The 19808-nt window shown below is 41.2% G+C and overlaps 1 protein-coding gene across 2 annotated transcripts in view; it reads right to left on the bottom strand.

Moving 5' to 3' along the window:
• MERTK (MER proto-oncogene, tyrosine kinase) overlaps nucleotides 1–19808 on the bottom strand; it is a 113529-nt gene that overhangs the window by 44310 nt on the left and 49411 nt on the right. For both annotated transcript variants that reach the window (XM_030837361.3, XM_060309545.2), the window contains 3 exons: nucleotides 16411–16526; nucleotides 10662–10845; nucleotides 2907–3058 (listed from right to left, as the gene is read on the bottom strand). In XM_030837361.3, coding sequence (XP_030693221.2) covers nucleotides 2907–3058; nucleotides 10662–10845; nucleotides 16411–16526 — 452 coding nt within the window. The remainder of the gene's footprint in view (nucleotides 1–2906; nucleotides 3059–10661; nucleotides 10846–16410; nucleotides 16527–19808) is intronic.

Raw genomic sequence — 19808 nt, 5'->3', positions numbered from 1 at the left:
AGTATACACTGTGGGTCTTCCAGAAAGGGGTATAGTACGCAGTATTTTATAAACTTATCTGCTCACTGAATTCTCACAGGTCTACTGACACTTTATGGGAATGGGACAAGAAATACCAGTCCACACTCATCAAAAGACTGTCCCATTCAGACAGAGAAATTCTCCTGCTGGTTTAGATGTCAGTCAGGTCCATACATCAAGTTCATAGTGCCATAAATGCCTACAAAGCAAGTTTAAGGTCCTGTGTTCAGATGGTACAAAGATGGGCAAGGCACAGCTCCAGCTTCAAGGAGAACAGATTTTACTTGATCCTGACCTTTGTATTTTAAGCTTTGATTTGGAAGGCAAGGGACAGCAAGAAAAAGAGAGCAAAAAACATTGATGGCTTCATTAAGATACAGTGAATGTCCATACAGTAAATACCAGGAGTTTCTTAGTCTGAAAGTGACACAACAGTTGTAGGATACTGAAGGTACAAATTTTGAAAACTAAATTTCCAGCAAACTGTAATAGCCCACCCAAAGACTACTTCAAGAATGTTCTGAAATTCCATACAAAAAACCCCTCCCTTATTAGAGTAATAAATAAGAATATCTTCCAAAAATATCCAATTTCATCACCTTACATAAAGATGTAGTTTTAGTAATGGTTTTCTTTCTTTTCAAAAAATATTTATTTTATTTTTATTTATTTGGCTGCACTGGGTCTTAGTTGCTGTATGTGGGATCTAGTTCCCTGAGCAGGGATCAAACCTAGGCCCCCCTGCATTGGGAGCGTGGAGTCTTAAATGCTGGACCACCAGAGATGTCCCTAGTAACAGTTTTCAAATGAAAATGAAAGGACGATTTCGAGAGGAAGTTGTGTCTAACTCTTGCCCTTCGGAAAAGAAGGGAGTTTAGGGAACCGAAGTGATGGGTACAGAGGTCATTTCAAGCTGCACTTTGGAAGGGGGTTTTCGGCCCCTCCCGGGCTGAGCTTCTCTTCAGTGTTCTTATTTGTCTCCAGCTGCAGTTGCTGAGCTGGGAGCTTAGCTGACTCAGAGAATGTTACCCAAAGTAAAGTGAGCCACTAAGTCTTCTGTTGTCACAGGGCTGTCGTGATGCACAGAGGACAGCATGAGTACAATGCAAATGACCTTCCTGCTGGGATGATCTAGCATCTCCAAGGAGGTAATGACTGGAAAGGTCACAGCCCTAACTGTGGCGGTATCGTTCTCACTGCAGAGGGGGGCATTCTGAACAAAGGGCAGAGAGAATGCAAGGCTGGGTGTTAATGGCACTTGTGTGTGAGGCTCCTTGGCCACGTCATGTCATCTGTAAGGCTTTCATCACTCCTGCCCTTCAGCGCCTCTGCTTCAGGGGTCCCCCCTAAAGAAGTATCTTTCGCCCACACCAGGGGAGAAGGAGAAAGGATGACCTGCAGCTCTTCAAAGAAACTGGTTTGTTCCTATATCACTCAAGTGTCTGCTGAGAATCATCATCTTCCGCCAGCCAAAGTTCCTACTGAATCAGAATGCAATCGCTGGACCTTCATGTATCTCTACTAAGAATGTAGTATTGTCATCAGGAGCCATTCTCCAAGAGAGGCATTTGATTCCCCTGACTCGACAGTGTGCAAACGTGATCAACAGGCCCCTTGCAAAATGCTCTGAGACAAAAGACCAGGAAGTGAGAGACTTCTTATCTCACAGCTGCAACTCTCTTAAGCAGGGTTTCGACTGGTACAAGTAGCATCCTTTTATCATCTACTATAAGGCAGAACAAACCATGGATTTCTAAGCTCTCTTCCTTTTCCATCACTACTGCTTCCGACAGTCTGCTTCCTGATAGGTAAACTGAGGCAGGAAAAGAAAAAAAATAAATTCAAATTGTTCTTTTGGAAGACAGCAGTTTTGGTAAAAGCTGGGTGACATGAGGTTAAAAGTGACCGACACAAAGCCTGGACGTCATCCGTCAGTGCAGCTGTTCACCCCTTTCCTCTCTCGTGCCAAGAAATTGTAACTGTCCTGTGATGCTCCCTACAGATGCCACAAGGATGCTGAGGTCTGACCTATTACCAGGGTTAGATCAAGGAGGACTGTAACAACACAGAACAACAACACAACACAAAACAACAAAGCATGCTTTCCGCAATGGCGGTAAAGAAGAGACAGTCCTGAGGATAAAGCCAGTGCGTCTGCTCTTCTACAGATCCTCTGTGTCATGAGAAGTCAGTGTCACCTCAACCCTCTTCCCTTCTCAAGTGGGAAAGGGGCCTGTCTGGGAGCTGCCCACCTAACCACAGTCAGCTGTCCCCCTCACCACTTCTGTCTTGGGTCAGATGTTCCCACCATCTCTAGACCTCTCGGCAATCAAAATCAGATGGCCCTCTGGGATTGACTGGAGTCACATCTAACAAAGCTGTGCTATACAGTACGTCCTACAGGGCTGTGCCAATCCACCTGCTAGCCTGCTCGACCCTCTCTTTCGGGGTCCAGTTACTCTTGCCATCCGCTATGAGGCTGGGGGGCTTCCCTGACAATCATCTTCTGGAATTTTCAAGAGGTTATGAATTACAGGACTGCTAAGCCCGGTAACCCCTCTCAGTAGTTCACACTGTCTTCTTCAAAGAGCCTAAGTTCCCTGAAGGCAAGAATCAGGTGACAACAGAGGATGAGTTCTATTCACATTGACTAATGAAATAAATGAATGGATGAAGAGTGAGTGAGGAAAGCCCCAAAGATTTCTTGGAATTTTGTAACTTTTCAGGCACTTCTAATTTTTACTACATTGTTTATCTCCCGCTGAAAGGTGCCTTGCCTAACCCAATAATATCAGGCCTTTTCACGACAAAAGGCAAGATCCTAAAGCAGTATTAAATCAGCAGATCCAAGAAGACAAGTGCACTCTGTTAAAGTTCAGACTTACAGACGTCTCTGCGTTCTGCCACACGTGAGAGATCCGGTAGCCCACCAGCTCCCCATCCTGCCGCTTCATCGGAGGCTTGATCCATTTGACATCCACCTTGTTGCTAGACTCATTCAGAAACATAGTGACATTCAGAGGTGCTACTGACGGGGCTACAAAAGAGAAAGGAAAGAAGGATGAGGAAGTACGAAGAAAGGCACATAGAGAGTCATTCTCTTCTTGGTTTTTGTACGTTTGTTTTTTTAATTTTCTACGGAAAGCACTCAAATGAGGCTGAGATTAATAGTGGACTTTCATACATTTCTATGAAGATTTATTAAGATATTATATGTAAGCGCTTAGCACAGTGTCTAGTTCATTGTAGGCACTCAGAAAATGTTAGTTCTTCTCATTTTCCAACGCTTCCTTCGTGATAAAATCTCTTCAATGTCACATTAAAAAAAAAAAGTGGACTTTCACCTTCTTTTCAATCGAGAACCATTAAGATATCATGAGTTTAGAAAAGTAAGCTTTGTGTCTAAGATTCCAAACAAAATGATCCCTGCATTTCCTCAAGATGTTTAGTGACAGGCTGGTAGGCAAGGCAGTCCGAGCAAGAAATAGGAAATGCAGAAATAGTTTTGTCTTGTTGCATATAATCTTTGCTCCTTTTAGGCTCTGTGAGCTCTGAAATATATTTTTGGGTTACTTTCGTGTGTTTGACAAGACAGCTTGATATTTCTATCAAACAAATGACTTTCATATTGCAACAATCTTTGTAAGAACCACTCAAATAAAATTCTCTTAAAAAGGCCACACACAGGGCTTCCCTGGTGGCGCAGTGGTTGAGAGTCCGCCTGCCGATGCAGGGGACACGGGTTCGTGCACTGGTCCGGGAAGATCCCACATGCCGCGGAGCGGCTGGGCCCGTGAGCCATGGCCGCTGAGCCTGTGGGTCCGGAGCCTGTGCTCCACAGTGGGAGAGGCCACAACAGTGAGAGGCCCGCGTACCGCAAGGGAAAGGAGCAAAAAAAAAAAAAGAAAAAAAAGGCCACACACACTCACACAAGCGCTATGGACCTAGAGATGATCATACTAAGTGAAGTCAGACAGATAAAGACAAATATCATATGATATCACTTATATGTGGAATCTTAAAAAATGATACAAATGAACTTATTTATAAAACAGAAACAGACTCACAGACAGAAAACAAACATGGTTATCAAAGGGGAAAGGAGTGGGGAGGGATAAGTTAGGAGTTTGGGATTAACAGACACAAACTACTATATATAATATAGATAAACAACAAGGACCTACTGTATAGCACAGGGAACTATATTCAATATCTTGTATTAACTATAATGGAAAAGAATCTGAAGAAGAATATATAACTGAATCACTTTGCTGTACACCTGAAACTAACACAACATTGTAAATCAACTCTACTTCAATGAAAGTTTTTTTAAAAAGTAAGCCCTGGGCTTCCCTGGTGGCGCAGTGGTTGAGAGTCTGCCTGCCAATGCAGGGGATGTGGGTTCGAGCCCTGGTCCGGGAAGATCCCACATGCTGCGGAGCAACTGGGCCCATGAGCCACAACTACTGAGCCTGCGCGTCCGGAGCCTGTGCTCCGCAACAAGAGAGGCTGTGATAGTGAGAGGCCCGCGCACCGCGATGAAGAGTGGCTCCTGCTCGCCACAACTAGAGAAAGCCCTTGCACAGAAACGAAGACCCAACACAGCCAAAAATAAATAAAATTAAAAAAAAAAAAAAAAAAGTAAGCCCTTTCCAAACTAAAACAACAAAGAAGTGGAAGACAGGGAAGGAGGTAGGTAGAGCTCACGGACTCCTCTTGGGGAAGCAAAACACACCCAACTCCAAGACGCTTCTCCAGTAGACACCTGTGCAGCTATAGGCCAAGAAGGCCAGCTGGGGATCAGCTCTGTGTCATTTGAGCTGTACAAGGCAGGGAACACTGCTGATCGCAGAAGGAAGCCACATTTTAAAGTCCAGAGCCAGGTTACTAATGATCTGAACAGAGCTAATCAGTGAATAAATTTAAATATGTATGTGTATGTGTGCGTGCGTGTGCGTGTGTGTCAGACACCTCATGAATGAAGATCAGAGGCTCAAATACTATTTGCTGGGTTAGGTGACGAACTAGAATTTAGCGCTGGTTTTCACTCTCTGGTTTATAGTAAATCCTACACAAGCCACATAAGCACTTTATGTCAAAATGTCTATATACAAGGATAATAAACGTTAACGCGCTTTTTAGGAAACGTATGTATGTGGGTACGGTATGTGTATGAAATAATTTGGGAAACAAGTCAAGATCACAACTACATTCTTTTTTTGGGCGGGAAGAACGTGACTGTAGCTATTAAAACCGAAAAACATATGCCTCCTGACCAATATTTTCTTTCCACGAATTTAATCTAGAAAAGTTCTCCTGTAGGTAGTGTTATATTCATTGAAGCATAATAGTGACAGAAAGGAATAAATGTAATGTTCAGTCAATAATTACGATATAATAAATTCTGATAATTTTCCAATGGATTACTCACTACCCCACACTGAAAAGAATTTGAGAGACCATATAAATTGATATGAAAGAATATCTAATGGTGGGGGGGTGAATAAAACTGCAAAAAGGTACGTATCAATGATCCATTTTAGAAATTAAAAAATAAGTATTTTACATATAGGAAGAGTAAATATGCAATAATATACACCAAACTGTTGTTGTATTTTTATTTACGGGAGATTAAATTGTATATTTCTGATATATCTGAAAGGGAAACAAAAGGGCACTATAACCTCTTTGTCTCTGCTGATTCCAGGAGCAGTAATAATGAAGTTAGAGCAAATTTCAGCTTAGGAAATATATAGCTAAAGCTGTATCTATGAAACGAGTCACACAGTACAATTTACAGAGAAACATGGTTGACTCAACATGTCTTTATGTCTACTCCCTCCTAAAACCCCTCTATGATGACAATAAGAGATTTATAACAGTATAAACTCACAGGGTACAGAGGAGTCAACAGTGGAAGAGAAATGCCAACATACATATGAAAGCTGAAAAGCAGAGTAAGAAGGTGTAATTAACTCAGTAAACTGATTCTCCCCAAAGAACCACAGAGAGGCGCAGAAGCAGAGGACCAAGGGACCAGAGTGGGGACTAAAACTGGAAGATTGAAAGTTTGATCAGGAAGTAGCCCTCGAGATCCCTCTAACCTATTCCCACACACAGCTGGCAGGTATCCCTCAAATTCCCACAGGAGACAGGATGCTTTATTCTCTGAACTGAAAAGCTACTGGACTTGGGGCACCAGTAGAATGGAGGCACGATGAGGGGCTGACAACTAGGGAAATAAGAGGAAGTTCATACATTGACTGAGGGGGACTCCACCTCTGGCTCCTCCCCACCTGATCTTAGAGCATCAGCAGCTGTGTTCATATTCCTGAGGCAGCAGACAGGAGACTCAATTCTAGAGGAAGTAAGTGGCTCCGGGGGAAAGAAAGCCAATATTGACACTTGGGGGTATCCAAACTAAAACACTTAGGTCGCTGGCCAATCACCTGACAGTGAAGCCTACAAGCCCCACCCATGCTCACAGAGCTTCCCATCAATCGCTGGCTCTTCACTCTTCAATAGGAGAGACAGTGGAAGATCAGAAGAGGCTGGGGAGGCCTCCTTCATGAATGTCAGAGACCAGAACGAAACACAGGACAGAGCACTCAGAGGAGGCAGAGACAATGCAGGGAACTAGAGAAAACTAAAACACAAACAAACAAAACCAATAATGAACATAGTCAAAGATAAGAAAAGGCTCTCATAATTGAGAACTGGAAAAAACTGTCAATGAAAAATAAAATTATTCTTATATATGACATTGCCAATTTCAATAAAGTATTCAACAGAAGAATTAGAAGATAAATCAAGTAAATCTCCAAAAGAAGAGTAGAATAAAAATTTTAAAAAGGAGGCCAATTTGAGGTAAAAAAAAGTTGAGGAAGCAATTAAAAGAGTTTCAACAAGTGTCTAATACAGTTATCTGGAAAGAAAAATAGAAGAACATTTTGAAAGGAAAAAATGTATAAGAAAAAGTCTCAAAACCAAAGCATTTGCATTCCTAGATTGAATGCCTATGATGACGAATGAAACAGATCCCACATCACAGCTCATTACAGCACCATGATTACAGGGAAAAGATATTAAAGAAAAATTAAAACTAAAAAACAGTTCACCTAGAAAACTCAAGTTATCAAAATTCTCTACAATGACACATGAAGCTAAAAAACAATGCAGAAATACTTTTAAAATTTTGAGGGAAAATCATTTCCAACCTAAAGTTCTCTATTAGGAAAAATTACCAATCCAGTAGACAAACAGACATGCAAGGTCCCACAGTTTTTATTTATATATATATTCTCTCTAGAGCTAATTGAGAATGTGCTCCATGAGAATGAGAGACAGTAAACCAAGAAAGACAAACATCCAGGAGACGGCAAAGGAGTCACTAGGATGACTCTGGAGGAAGACAGGAAAAGAACTACATGAAAAAATTAAAGATAAGAGTGGCTGGGCCTCACTCAGGGCCAGGAACAGTGCCTGTTCCCATCAATCAGCCTGGAAAATCTAATGATTCGAGGAGCACTGGGTAGAGTACACATAATGGTTTTGTCTCAATAGTGGGTAATAGTTGACCCTAGATGAAGCACTGCTCTGGTCCAGCCTAACAAATACTAAAAGCAATGTCCAAAAGGATCAGTCTTTTCCCATTAGCTTAACTGTGACCCCAAACAAAGCTCACTATTTATAAGAATACAAAAATATCTAGCACTCAACAAAGTAAAATTCACAATGTCAGGAATCCAACCAAAGATTACCAGACATGTAGAAAAATTGGAAAGTACTCTCCACAAGGAATATAAATGAATCAATCAAAACCACTCCAGAAATAAGACTGATGTTAGAATTAGCAGACAAGGACATTAAAACAGTTATTATAACTGTATTCCATATGGTCCAAAAGTTAAGTAGAGACAGGAAAGATACAAAAAAAAAACCAAAAATTACAATGTGAGAGTTGAAATATACACTAGATAGAATTAATGGCAGATTAGATACTGCACAAGAAAAGATTAGTGAATTTGAAGACATAGTAATAGAAACTACCCAAAATAAAACACAAGGAGAAAAGCAGGGAAAAAAGCAATAGCATCAGTGAATTATGGATAACTTCAAGTGATATGATACATGGGTAACTGGAGTCCTCAAAGGAGCGGAGAGGCAGGAACAGAAAAAAATATTTGAAGAAGCAATGGCCAACATTTTCCAAATGTGATGCAAACTATAGACACGCAGATCTCAGAAGTTCAATGAACCCCAAGCCCAAGGGGTATAAAGAAAATTACACCAAGGCACATCATAATTAAATTGCTCCAAATCAAATACAAAAGGAAAACCAGAGACATAAGACACATTATACACAGAGGAATAAATTAAGAATTACCACAGGTTTGTTATCAGAAACAACGCAAGCAAGAAGACAGTGCAGTAACCTAGAACTCTATGCCTAATAAAAATACCTTACAAAATGAAGTCCAAAGAAACCCCTCAAAGGTAAAATAAAGGTTTCTTTCAGACATACAGAAGCTGAATTTCTCACCAAGATTCCCACTACAAGAAGTAATGAAGAATCCTTTAGGAAGGAGGAAAATAATACCACATGGAAATATGTACAGATTTACACCAAAAAACTGAATAACATTAGAAATGGTAACTACCATTTGGGTAAATACCACGTGGGTAAATATAGGTTTTTTATAATTATATAAATCACTCTAAAAGATTAGGACTCTTTGAACAAAAATAATAACAATCTAGTGTGGGTTTATAACATATGTAAAAGTAAAGTGAGTGACAACAATAGAATAAATATCTGGAGATATCAAAAGAAAAATGAAAGTATACTATGTTAAGGTTCCTACACTATACCTGAGGTGGTATAAACATCCCTTGAAGGCATATGGTAATAAGTTAAACCTGTATACTATAAACCCTAAAGCAACCATTGAAAGAACAGAAAAAAAGAGTTATGGCTAAGAAGTCAAGGAGATAAAATAGAATAAAAACATTCAATGAACCCAAAAGAAGGGGAACAAATTACAGACAGAACAAATAGAAGACAGATGTAAACCTACCCATATGAATGATATCATTACATTTTAATGGATTAAATACCCCAATTTAAAGGCAAGGATTGTGAAGTAAAGTACTGCCTGCATGAAATACCCATTGAATATAAAGATACAAGTAAGTTAAAAATAAGTATGAATAAAAGATACACCACGGAATCAAAAGAAAGAGTAAAATGGCTATTATTAATATCGATAAAATAGATTTCACAGAATATTTTACCAAAGATAAAGAAAATAATTTCATAATGATAAAGTGGCCAATGTATTAGGAGAGCATAGTAATATTACACAGTTATGCACAAAATACCAGAACTTCAAAACATGTGAACTGCTAGAACTACAAATAGAAATAGATAAATTCACAGTTATAACTACAGATTTCAATGCACCCGGCTAAATAACGGATAGAAAAAGGAGGCATAAAATCAATAAGAATACAATTTAAAAAACACTGTCAACTAACTTGACCAAGGTAACATTTATAAAACACTCCATCTAATAAGAGCAGAATACACATTCTCAAGTACACATGGAACATTGTCAAGATAGACCATGTTCTGGGCTGTAAAATTGAGTCTTGATACATTTCAAAGGATTCAAGCGATATGAATTATGTTCTTTGGCCCCAACAGAATGAAATTAGAAATCACTAATACAAGTATTTGGAAACTACGTTAGACACCTAAATAACTAATGGGTTAAGGAAGAAATCAAAACAGAAACCAGAAAGTTTTTTAAACTGAATGAAAAGGAAACACCATATAAAAATTGTTCTCAGAGGTTTTTCTTCCTCATTTAAGATATGTTACAATCTTGGCACTAGTTTCATTTGTGCAAGGATTAAGCCCTAACAATTTATGACCTAGACCTGTCCCACCGTCTGTATTAAAATTGGAGCACTGATCATGTAAGGCTGGAGTTGAGGGCAGGAAAGAGGTTCTGAGTAATCCAGAGCTCTAAATTGGAAAATAATGGAAACTGGACAATTCAAATCTAACATAACTACAATATTCATAGAAAAAATACAAACGCTTGGAAAACCAAAAGCAGCACACAGAAATGAAAGTTTACAGATGTAAATAAAATTTGCTATAAGAAAATAATGTAGAGACAACAGTACCTACTTCATATGATTGCTATGAGGAGTTAATGAAATAATGCATGTAAAGTACCTAAGATGGTCCCTGGCATGTAGTAGGTGCTTATTGAACATTAGCCACTTCCACATTTATTAGTTTTCTTAAGTTTGATGCTATGAGTAATAACCTTCATATATTTATATTTTAATTAAAATAATATATGCTATAAAGAGTATGCGACTATTAATATCCTCCTAGGTAAAAGAAAATATTCCCTATACATAGTAAGTATAAAGTTTGTCACTAAACCCTTTTCAATTATAGAAGGAAACATCTTTCTTATTTTCACTGGTCACCTCCATAAAATTATCCTCCAGAGACGAAGGCCACACAAAGAAAAAGTTAAACTCTGAATCAGGCCACTGGGAAGGATTTGTTTCATCACATGCCATCAGGCACAATATGCATTCTGAACCCCAGGAATTACCTCTTTCGGTCGTGCTGGCCAGAATCCAAGGGCTCACTGCGGACCAGCCGACTTCATTCATGCAGGACACACCGATGCTGTAATTCGCCAGAGCCTGCAGCTGCTCGATTTGATACAGATGTGGTGAAGCAGAGGTGTTAAAAATCATGACTGAGCCATGACTCAGTGGCTCAACTTCCTCGACCTAAATGAAGAGTAAAATTGTGGACCAGGCGTTAGTAAGGGGGCAGGAATGTCAGACTCGGGGCATTCATGCATTCGGTGTACATGGCCCTTCCTCTCCACTGAGGGGAAGTACCTGCTTCCTTTCGGGCCACACCTTAAATTTCCCACCAGGATCACTGTGTATTACTCATGCTACTCGCTGGGTGCAACAATTGAGGACCTGATGAAAAATGCCTAAAATAAGTGTTCTCACTCCAGCAGGTAACAGAGCAAATAATCGTCATCATAACATTATAGTTATTCTACATTATAACTTATAATAAAAGTAGCTCTTCCTCAGAATCACTTCACTTCTTGATCATTTTTTTCAGCTGTTTCACAGAATACACAGTAAAGACAAGGGACATCGTATGTGGGGCACAACCTGAAATATTTACTGTCTGACCCTTTAGAGAAAATATTTCCCAAATCCTACTTTAGAAGATGAGATACTTAATTTTTTTTTTTTAAAAAATCTGTATTTCTTTTCATTATGTCTCCTGAGGAATTCTGCTCTTGCTTTGAGGCTAATTTTAGCATGTCCTTTATTCTTACCCCCCAATTCCCACTCCCATATAGATTCAACTCCAAAAGCAAACACAGATAGTATAGATTTTATGGCATTTTTTGGTGGGGAGATATAGGAAAGGGTCATTTGCACCTCACCCAACAAGCTTTTCTCCAAATCTTTTAAAAACCCATCAGCTCTTTCCCCTGAGTCCTTGTACCTCATCTTTCTCTCCATAAACTCCACCAGTCTCTCCACATCCCTCTCCATGTCTTCTGTATGCACAGGCAAGAGAGAGGGATTCCCAGCAAAATTCAGTCTTAGGCTAAACTTCCAGCTTTTCCTTTAAGGAAACCTCTTATCTGGGAACGGGGATCATGCAGAGTTTTCTCTCACTGTATGTTTTTCACAACTTCTAAAATATGTTGTACATATAAAATCAGAAAGACAAAAATAGTATTGGACAAAAAAGAAGCCACCAAAAACAATTTGGGGAAAAAAATCTTAAACCCACAAAATATATTTCTGATAATAATGGGCTTGCAATTATGGGGCGTGGAAACAATGCTGTTATTTCAGGATATGTGTGTTTGCAATTTAGGTCAAGGGGCCACAGATCAACAGTTTGGAATTCCAAATCCCCTAGTGGATACCATGAGGGCGGTGCTGGGACCGAGTCTCACCTCTGACTCAGACCTGCAGACTCTGCGGGGTGACAAGAGGGTACCAGTTGGCCTGAGGAGCCACCAGAGGACAAACCAGGAGCTGTGTGCTTATCTTGGTGGTGGCTGTTGGCAGAAATCACTCTTTGTTTCTTCACTTTAGAGTCTGCACCTACTTCCTGCTGACCAAGCGCTGGAACTAAGGTGGAGGAAACCTTGGCTCCCCACCCCTGCCCTATTTCCGGAACAACGCGCTGGACCATTTCCAGGCACAGGGACACTCTTGGAGGGCATGTTCCTAGAAGAAGACGGGTTTCTCTAACAGTGCTCAGTGGGTTCTGGGGGAAAGGAGGGCATGAGACGGCAAGATATATGTGGGAGAGTTAAAAATAGAAACGGAGTCCATAGCCCAAAAATGGGTGAAGAAAGGAACTAATGCCAAGACCAGGGGAAGTGAGAGGGTGTGTCCTGCTAGTGGGTGGATGTGAATCTTGTCCAAAACATTCATTTGTTACCAAGTCAGAGTTTAAAATTGTAACAAACTGGGACTCTGCTACAAAATGATACTTGGTCCCTTCAGAAATGGGAATACATTGTTAATCAACAGAATGTGAAAGTATATAACTTGTGGAGCCAGTTTTGATCGACCTCACTAGGACTGCCAGAGAAAATAAAGGACACCCATTTATATTTAAAGTTCAGATAGACCATCAGTAATTATGGGTACAGGTATGACACAAAATCAACAGTGTAATTAACTTGTAAAGTAACTGGATTCTTATTTGCTAAATCCGGTAACCTTAGGAGAGATGGAAAGGAGAATGGGTGAAGGAAGCCTGAGCTAGCTGGTGGGGCAAAGACAGGATAACCATGTCCTGCACAATAGGATCCAAGGTGGGCAAGAGGGGCTGCAATTTAGCAGTCTCAGGATGATTTTTCACGCCCTGGCCACCCAAAGCCAAGGCAAAGAGAGTGCAAGTGAAGCTTGTGTGATCATCCTCCACCTGTAGGGGTGACCTGGTGTTTTCAGACCACTCCACCACCCTACTCTACCTCCCCTCGGCCTCACGTCTACCCTGAGACACACTCTTCTCCAAGTGGGGGCAGTACTCTTCCTCAGTTTCCCTGAAGGTAACACCCTCCTATGGGAAGGAGTCTCATGTCCTCTTGGACTCTTCAAACAGTTCAGTAACTGGAAACAATTTTTAAAAAGGCTGGTCCACACAGGGAATATAGCCAATATTTTATAATAACTATAAATGGAGCATAATCTCTAAAAATTTTGAAGCACTATGTTGTGTACCTAAAACTATACCTCATTTTTTCTTAAAAAAAGGGCTGGTTCATGCTGTATTTGTGTCCATATGTAGGTTCAGTTATGTCCATATACAGGGAAACAGGCCCTGGCTGTTCCCAAAACAACAGAGTCCTGAAATATATGAAGCAAAAAAACTGATAGAACTGAAGGGAGAAATACATAATTCAAAAATAATAGTTGAGACCTCAATTTCCTATTTTCAATAATAGATAAAACCATGAGGCAGAAGTTTAACAAGGAAACAGAATAAGTGAACAGGACTATAAACCACCTAGATCTAAGAGACATATAAACGTTCCACCCAACCACAGCTGAATACACCGTCTCCTCAGCTGCACATGGAACATTCTCCAGGATAGAACATACGCAAGGCCATACAACAAGCCTTAATAAATTTAAAAGGATGAGGACTTCCAGGGTGGTCCAATGGTTAAGACTTCACACATCCACTGCAGGGGGCATGGGTTCAATCCCTGGTCAGGGAAGTTCTGCATGCCGCACAGCATGGCCAAAAGAAAAAAAAAAAAGATGGAAGTCATAATAAGTATATCCTCTAAACACAGCCAACGAAGGAAGAAAACTTAAGAAATTCACAACTAAGTGAAAATTAAATGACATGCTCCTAAATAACCAATAGAACAAAGAAGAAATCATAAGAAAAGTGATCAAAAACTTGATTTTGAATGGAAAAACCCCCAAATACCAAATCTTATGGTATACAGCCAATGCAGTGCTTACAGGGAAATGTATAGTATAACTGCCTATATTAAAAAAGGAGAAATTTCAAATCAATTACCTAAACTTTCACTACAAGAAACAAAAAGGGGAAAAAAATTAAGCTAAAGTAAACAGAAGAAAGGAAATAAAGGTTAGGGCAGAAATGAATGAAACAGAATTTTAAAAAATAGAAAAAATTAATGAAACCAAAAGTTGGTTCTTCAAAAAAATCAATAAAACTGACCAACCTTTAGTCAGACTGACCAAGAAAAATAAGAGACAACTCAAATTATTAAAATCAGGAATGAAAGAGGGGACATTACTTCTAACTTCAAGATAAAAAAGCTTCTAATGGAAGATTATGAACAACTGTATACCAACAAATTAGATAACCTAAGAAACGCACAAATTCCTAGAAACACACAAATTACCAAAACTGACTGACGAAGAAATAGAAAATCTGAATAGATCTATAACAAGTAAAGAGATTGAGCTGGTATTACTCAAAAAAACTTTCCACAAACAAAGGCCTAGGAACAGATGGCTTTGCTGGTGATTTCTACTAAATATTGAAGACAATTTCACATCAACCTTTCTCAAATTCTTCCAAGAAACAGAAGAAGTGGGAACGCTTCCCAACTCTTTCTATAAGGCCAGTATCACCCTGATACCAAAACCAGAAAAAGCTAACACAAGAAAACTACAGGCCAATATCTCTTATGAATACAGTCCCAATAAGGTAATGGTGATGACTGCAGAACTCTGACTATACTAAAAACTACTGAATTGTACACTTTAAATGGGTGAATATTATGGTATGTAAAATATATTTCAAAAAAGCTGTTCAAAAAAAAGGATATCCCTGGTGAGACTTTGTAGATACAAGGAGAATTCCTAACACTTACCAGTACTTGGGAGGTTTGCAAATAACGATGGACAAGATTAAGCAAGGCTGTGGGTAGCAGGGTGAGGGTGGAGGCTATTTTGGGGATGATATGTTTTTACTCTTCTGAGAAGAAACAGCTGTTACACAAGGGTGGGAGGCAATAAGAGCAGAGAAATGAGTTCCACTTGGTATTAAAAACATCTAGTTGTCAACACATAAAATTCTATGGAAGTCACTTCTCTCAGCTGAGTTGGCATGACTGGCCCATGTCAGCTTAATATGTTTTTACCTAATAAGACCAGACATTTATAAAACGAAGAATAATCCCTGACCTTACTGTATGATCAAGTACAGGCAGAATGCATTCATGTTTTCAGCGGATAATCCATGTGTGTTCAACTACCTGTTCCCACCTGCAACGTCTTCCTGAGACACGGAGGAGCAGGTGGTCCTGAGCATTGCTTTGGGCATCAGAGTTTCCTGGGCTTGAATTCCGGTTTTGCCACTCACAGGCTCTGTGTGCACTGTGGCCCTGCAGTGCTGGTGTGGGTTCCAAGTTAAGATAATGTCTGCAAAGTCCCTGGGCCATTGTGGGCACTCGGTAAAAGGTAGTTACTGCTACCCTTCCCTTTTTTTTTTTTTTTTGCGGTACTCGGGCCTCTCACCGTCGTGGCCTCTCCCGCTGCGGAGCACAGGCTCCAGATGTGCAGGCTCAGCGGCCATGGCTCACGGGCCCAGCCGCTCCGCGGCATGTGGGATCTTCCCGGACCGGGGCACGAACCCGTGTCCCCTGCATCAGCAGGCGGACTCTCAACCACTGCGCCACCAGGGAAGCCCTACCCTTCCCTTTTTTATGAAATGAACACTCAGAGCAGAGCCTATCTCATGGCAAGGTGTCATTTTAGGATGGCTAACCTATATTTCTTACAGCTCTATTTTATACCAATTTTAGGTAGTGGTTAAAAGTGGGTGATGACTCTGTAAGGCCTGTAATCCCCAGGTTTCCCTGGAAGCCACAGGCTGAGATGCAACATTCAATAGTAAAGATGATCCATCTTGTGCTTGCCCTTCTGTCCTTCATGGCCACCAACCCAGGAGAAGCCAGGCTGCAGAGGACCTGGCTCCTTGGACTCCTGGTTACAAGCCAGATGGGTTTTTGTATCTTAAAAATGAATTCTCCCTGGTCTCATGACATTCTATCTTGGAAACGTGTTTCTCTTCCAGTTGGCCCTGGACCATGCACAGGAAAGAGGCAGCATCACAGGGGCGCGGGGAGGGGCAGGGGCAGAACATCATAAAATGGTGCATGCCCAGTGGACGCTGATCGGGGGGAAGGTCAAGGGATTCTGAACGGGGGTGTTGAAATGATCTTGGCACCCATCCTCAGGAGGAAGAAAAATCAGGCAGACCCACTGAGCACCAAACAGCTACTTCTTTTCATGACGGAAGTTCACCTGAATGCTGCAGTCACTGAACGGGGAGTATCCGTCAAAACCGGGGACCCAGGAGATCAGGATGCTGTGTGCGGTACTGTTGCGGACCCTGACTTCAGTTGGCGGGGAGGGAATTGCTATGTAAAAAACAAAGACACACCACAGACACAATTATAAACCACAGAAGGCCACAGCTACCAAACAAATGCATTAATAATACCAAGGCTACTTCTGTTTCTTGAGACTGGGAAAATTAAACACAAGTTTTAAAGACGAGCCATCGTACCCCTAAGGGCAATGGTATTAGCCTACGGAAAAGTCTTGCAGTGATAGGATGGCTCGGCCAGGGCCAGAGAAGTGGGATGTAGACCTGCTTTCCTGACCCCTGATGAAGTGAGAAGTTTTAGCTGGACAAGGATGGGGAGACATCCATTTCCTGCTGCTGTATGCAGGGGCGTCACTGGGCGCCGGTGCTCTCAATGGGGGTGAAGAGCCATGGCGCTGCCCTTGTGGAGCTAAAGGCTGTGTTGGGGAGACCCACATTAATTGAGGATGAGTGCCTTGTGCTGAGAAAAGAGGGGTACCATGGGAACAAGCATGTGTGTGCATGCGTGCGTGCATATGCACGTGTGTGATGGTGGAAGGAAGCTTTCCAGGCCGAGGAATAGGGGAGAGTCAGCTCAAGCAAAAGACCCAAGTACATCTGCTTGCAGGGAAGGGAGGGCATACCGTAATGAACGTGCAATGACCTCAGCCACGGGTGGGACATGGATAGATATTTAAATTAGAATCCAACAAGGATCTGAAGTTTGAGGGTTTTAGTGTCTTGTGCTATATTTAACTCTTTTTAAAAAAGGAAATATATATTAAAATCTGTGAATCAATATTATTTTTATTTATTTATTTTGGCTGTGCCGCACGGGATCTTCGTTCCCGGACCAGGGATGGAACCCTCACCCTCAGCAGTGAAAGCACGAAGTTCTAACCGCTGGACCACCAGAAAATTCCCATACGTTTAACTCTTAATTAATGGTAATAACCGCACTTATAATCCAAAATGATGACTCATGTTTCTGAGTGCTTACTCTGTGCCAGGAACCTATGGACTTCATTAAACATGACTAGTCTGATAGGAAGAACCCTATCAGAGCAGCAGTCTTACGATCCCCATTGACGGATGAGGAAACTGAGGACCAGAGAAGTTGAAAACTTGCCAAAGCGCACAGAGCTCATAAGCAGCAGAATGGGGACTTAAACTCGGGTCTGCCTGACTCCAGCACTAGTGTCCCTCAACAGGACGCTGGAAGCTGGTTGCAGGGCCAGCAAGCAGACCAGCGAGTACCAGCAGGGGCTGGGGAGTGGGGTCACCACTTAGCCAGCTGCATGGCCCATGGCTCAGCTCAATGCCCTCTCTAAACTCAGTTCCCGCTTCTACTAAGGGCGGGGAGTGACCACACCGCTCCACAGGCTGGGGTGAGGATGAAATGCGGTAACGCACGTACGAGGTCTGGGGGAGGTGCGCTGGTGGTAAAGGCGAAGACAGGATGCGCAGGGGATGAGAGGGAAGGAAGGCTGGGACCGTGTTAAGCGCTCACTGGGTACGGTATTCAGGAGTTTCAGTTTTACCAGGAGACACAGACGGATGAATGGGAAAGAGTCAGTGTTTCGTTTGACTCACTTCCCTAAATAGAGTATCTGCCTTTCCAGATCAAAGTTTGGCCACGTATATACCTCAGTTGATAACAGACGAGCAGGGAGTTTTGGTTGCTTTGATATACATGCTTAAATCAACGAAAGCCCCACACATAAGGTTTGGAAAAAGGCTTTATTAAAATAAAGTCCTAGTTGCGACTCTGTCTGAAGCATAAAATTCAGGAAGTGCTTCTCATTTTATGGATTTTTAAACTTTACGATGTTGATATTTTATGAAAATGTCTTTATAAATTTATGCCCACGCGTGGATTCCCGAAATTCTCAACATTTCTTTTGAAAATTGTAATAATGGAATTCGTAATGAAGGAAGGAAGTTATTCAGTTCCTCTCCTAGTAACTTTCAGTTTGCTCATTTTTTTTCTTCCAATGAACTTTTTGAAAATGCCCTCTCATAGCCTCTTCTAGTTGATTTGCTGAAACTAAACCATCAGCACCTTTAAAAAGTATGTCTTTTGTAATTTTGAGTCTTCTGCTGTGCACTACCCACCCTTTAACTCATTATTAAACACATTCTACTTTTCCCCCTCTATTATTTCCCCAAGGATAAGACCAAAAGGAATATAAACTCAATATTGCCTCTCAATATTTAAATTAAGAACAAATAACATAGAGAACAGACTGGTGGTCACCAAGGGGGAGGGGGGTGGGGGAGGCATAGAATGGGAGGCTGGGGTTAGCAGATGTAAGCTTTTATATATAGAGAACGGAAAAACAACAAGGTCCTACAGTATAGCACAGGGAACTATATTCAATATCCTATGATAAACCACAAAGGAAACGAATATTAAAAACAGAATATATATATATATATAACTGAATCACTGCTATACAGCAGTAATTAACACAACATTGTGAATCAATTATACTTCAATAAAAATAAATTAATTAAAAATAAATTAAGAACAAATACTAAAACATACCATTTCCCTGAATTTCTATGAGAAAGGTTAAGGGAGATGAGTTGAAAGGGATAAAAAGACAGTAGGTTTTCCTTTCCTTTCAAGTTTCAGGTTTAAATACCTTTGATCCCACAAAAGGAGGAGGAATCTGATGATTGGTTTGGATTGTCCAATCCAATGGCAGATAATTGGACTGGAATGTCTCCGCTAGCCTGGGGGAGATTTCAAACATGCGCCTTTCATTCTGTTATATCCCACCTCAGAGGAAGCAAAGGGGGTGGAGGAGGTTAGGAGAGAGAGGGACAGGAGCCCTGTGCCCCCAGAAGAGTGACTCTGACCTTCTCCTTCCTCAGGACAGCTGCTGGTGGAGACTTGCTTCAGCCCCAGATGCCCAAGGAAGGACAGAGCCCATCCTCAGATCAGTGCCCCAAGCTGCGCCCACCCTGGGGGCTCTTCAAGGAGTTATGGGGACTAGTTCAGGGTAGAAAAGGAAAAAGTGAAAATAGGAGCCAAGATGATCCAGGGTCAGCATTTCAGACAATTTTCTTCTCCATCTGAGCAGAACTAAACTAGCTAATGTTGATCAAAGACAAGTGTCAGGCCCTGTTATGAGTACTTTTACTTGCATTATCTCATTGAACCCTCAAGAGGAGGTAGGTTCTGTAATTATCCCCATTTTACACAGGGGAACACCGAAGGCAGAAAGGTTAAGTGACTTGTCCAAGGTCACAAAGGGAAGCCAGGACTCAATCCCAGGTGGCTGGCTGCAGAGATCACACTGTACCCCCTAACCCCCGGAACATGCAG

Source organism: Globicephala melas, chromosome 12 (genome assembly GCF_963455315.2).
Source record: "Globicephala melas chromosome 12, mGloMel1.2, whole genome shotgun sequence".
In the NCBI taxonomy this organism is placed as follows: domain Eukaryota; kingdom Metazoa; phylum Chordata; class Mammalia; order Artiodactyla; family Delphinidae; genus Globicephala; species Globicephala melas.
Note: the sequence above shows the minus strand (reverse complement) of the source record. Positions and strands in the feature narration are given on the sequence as shown.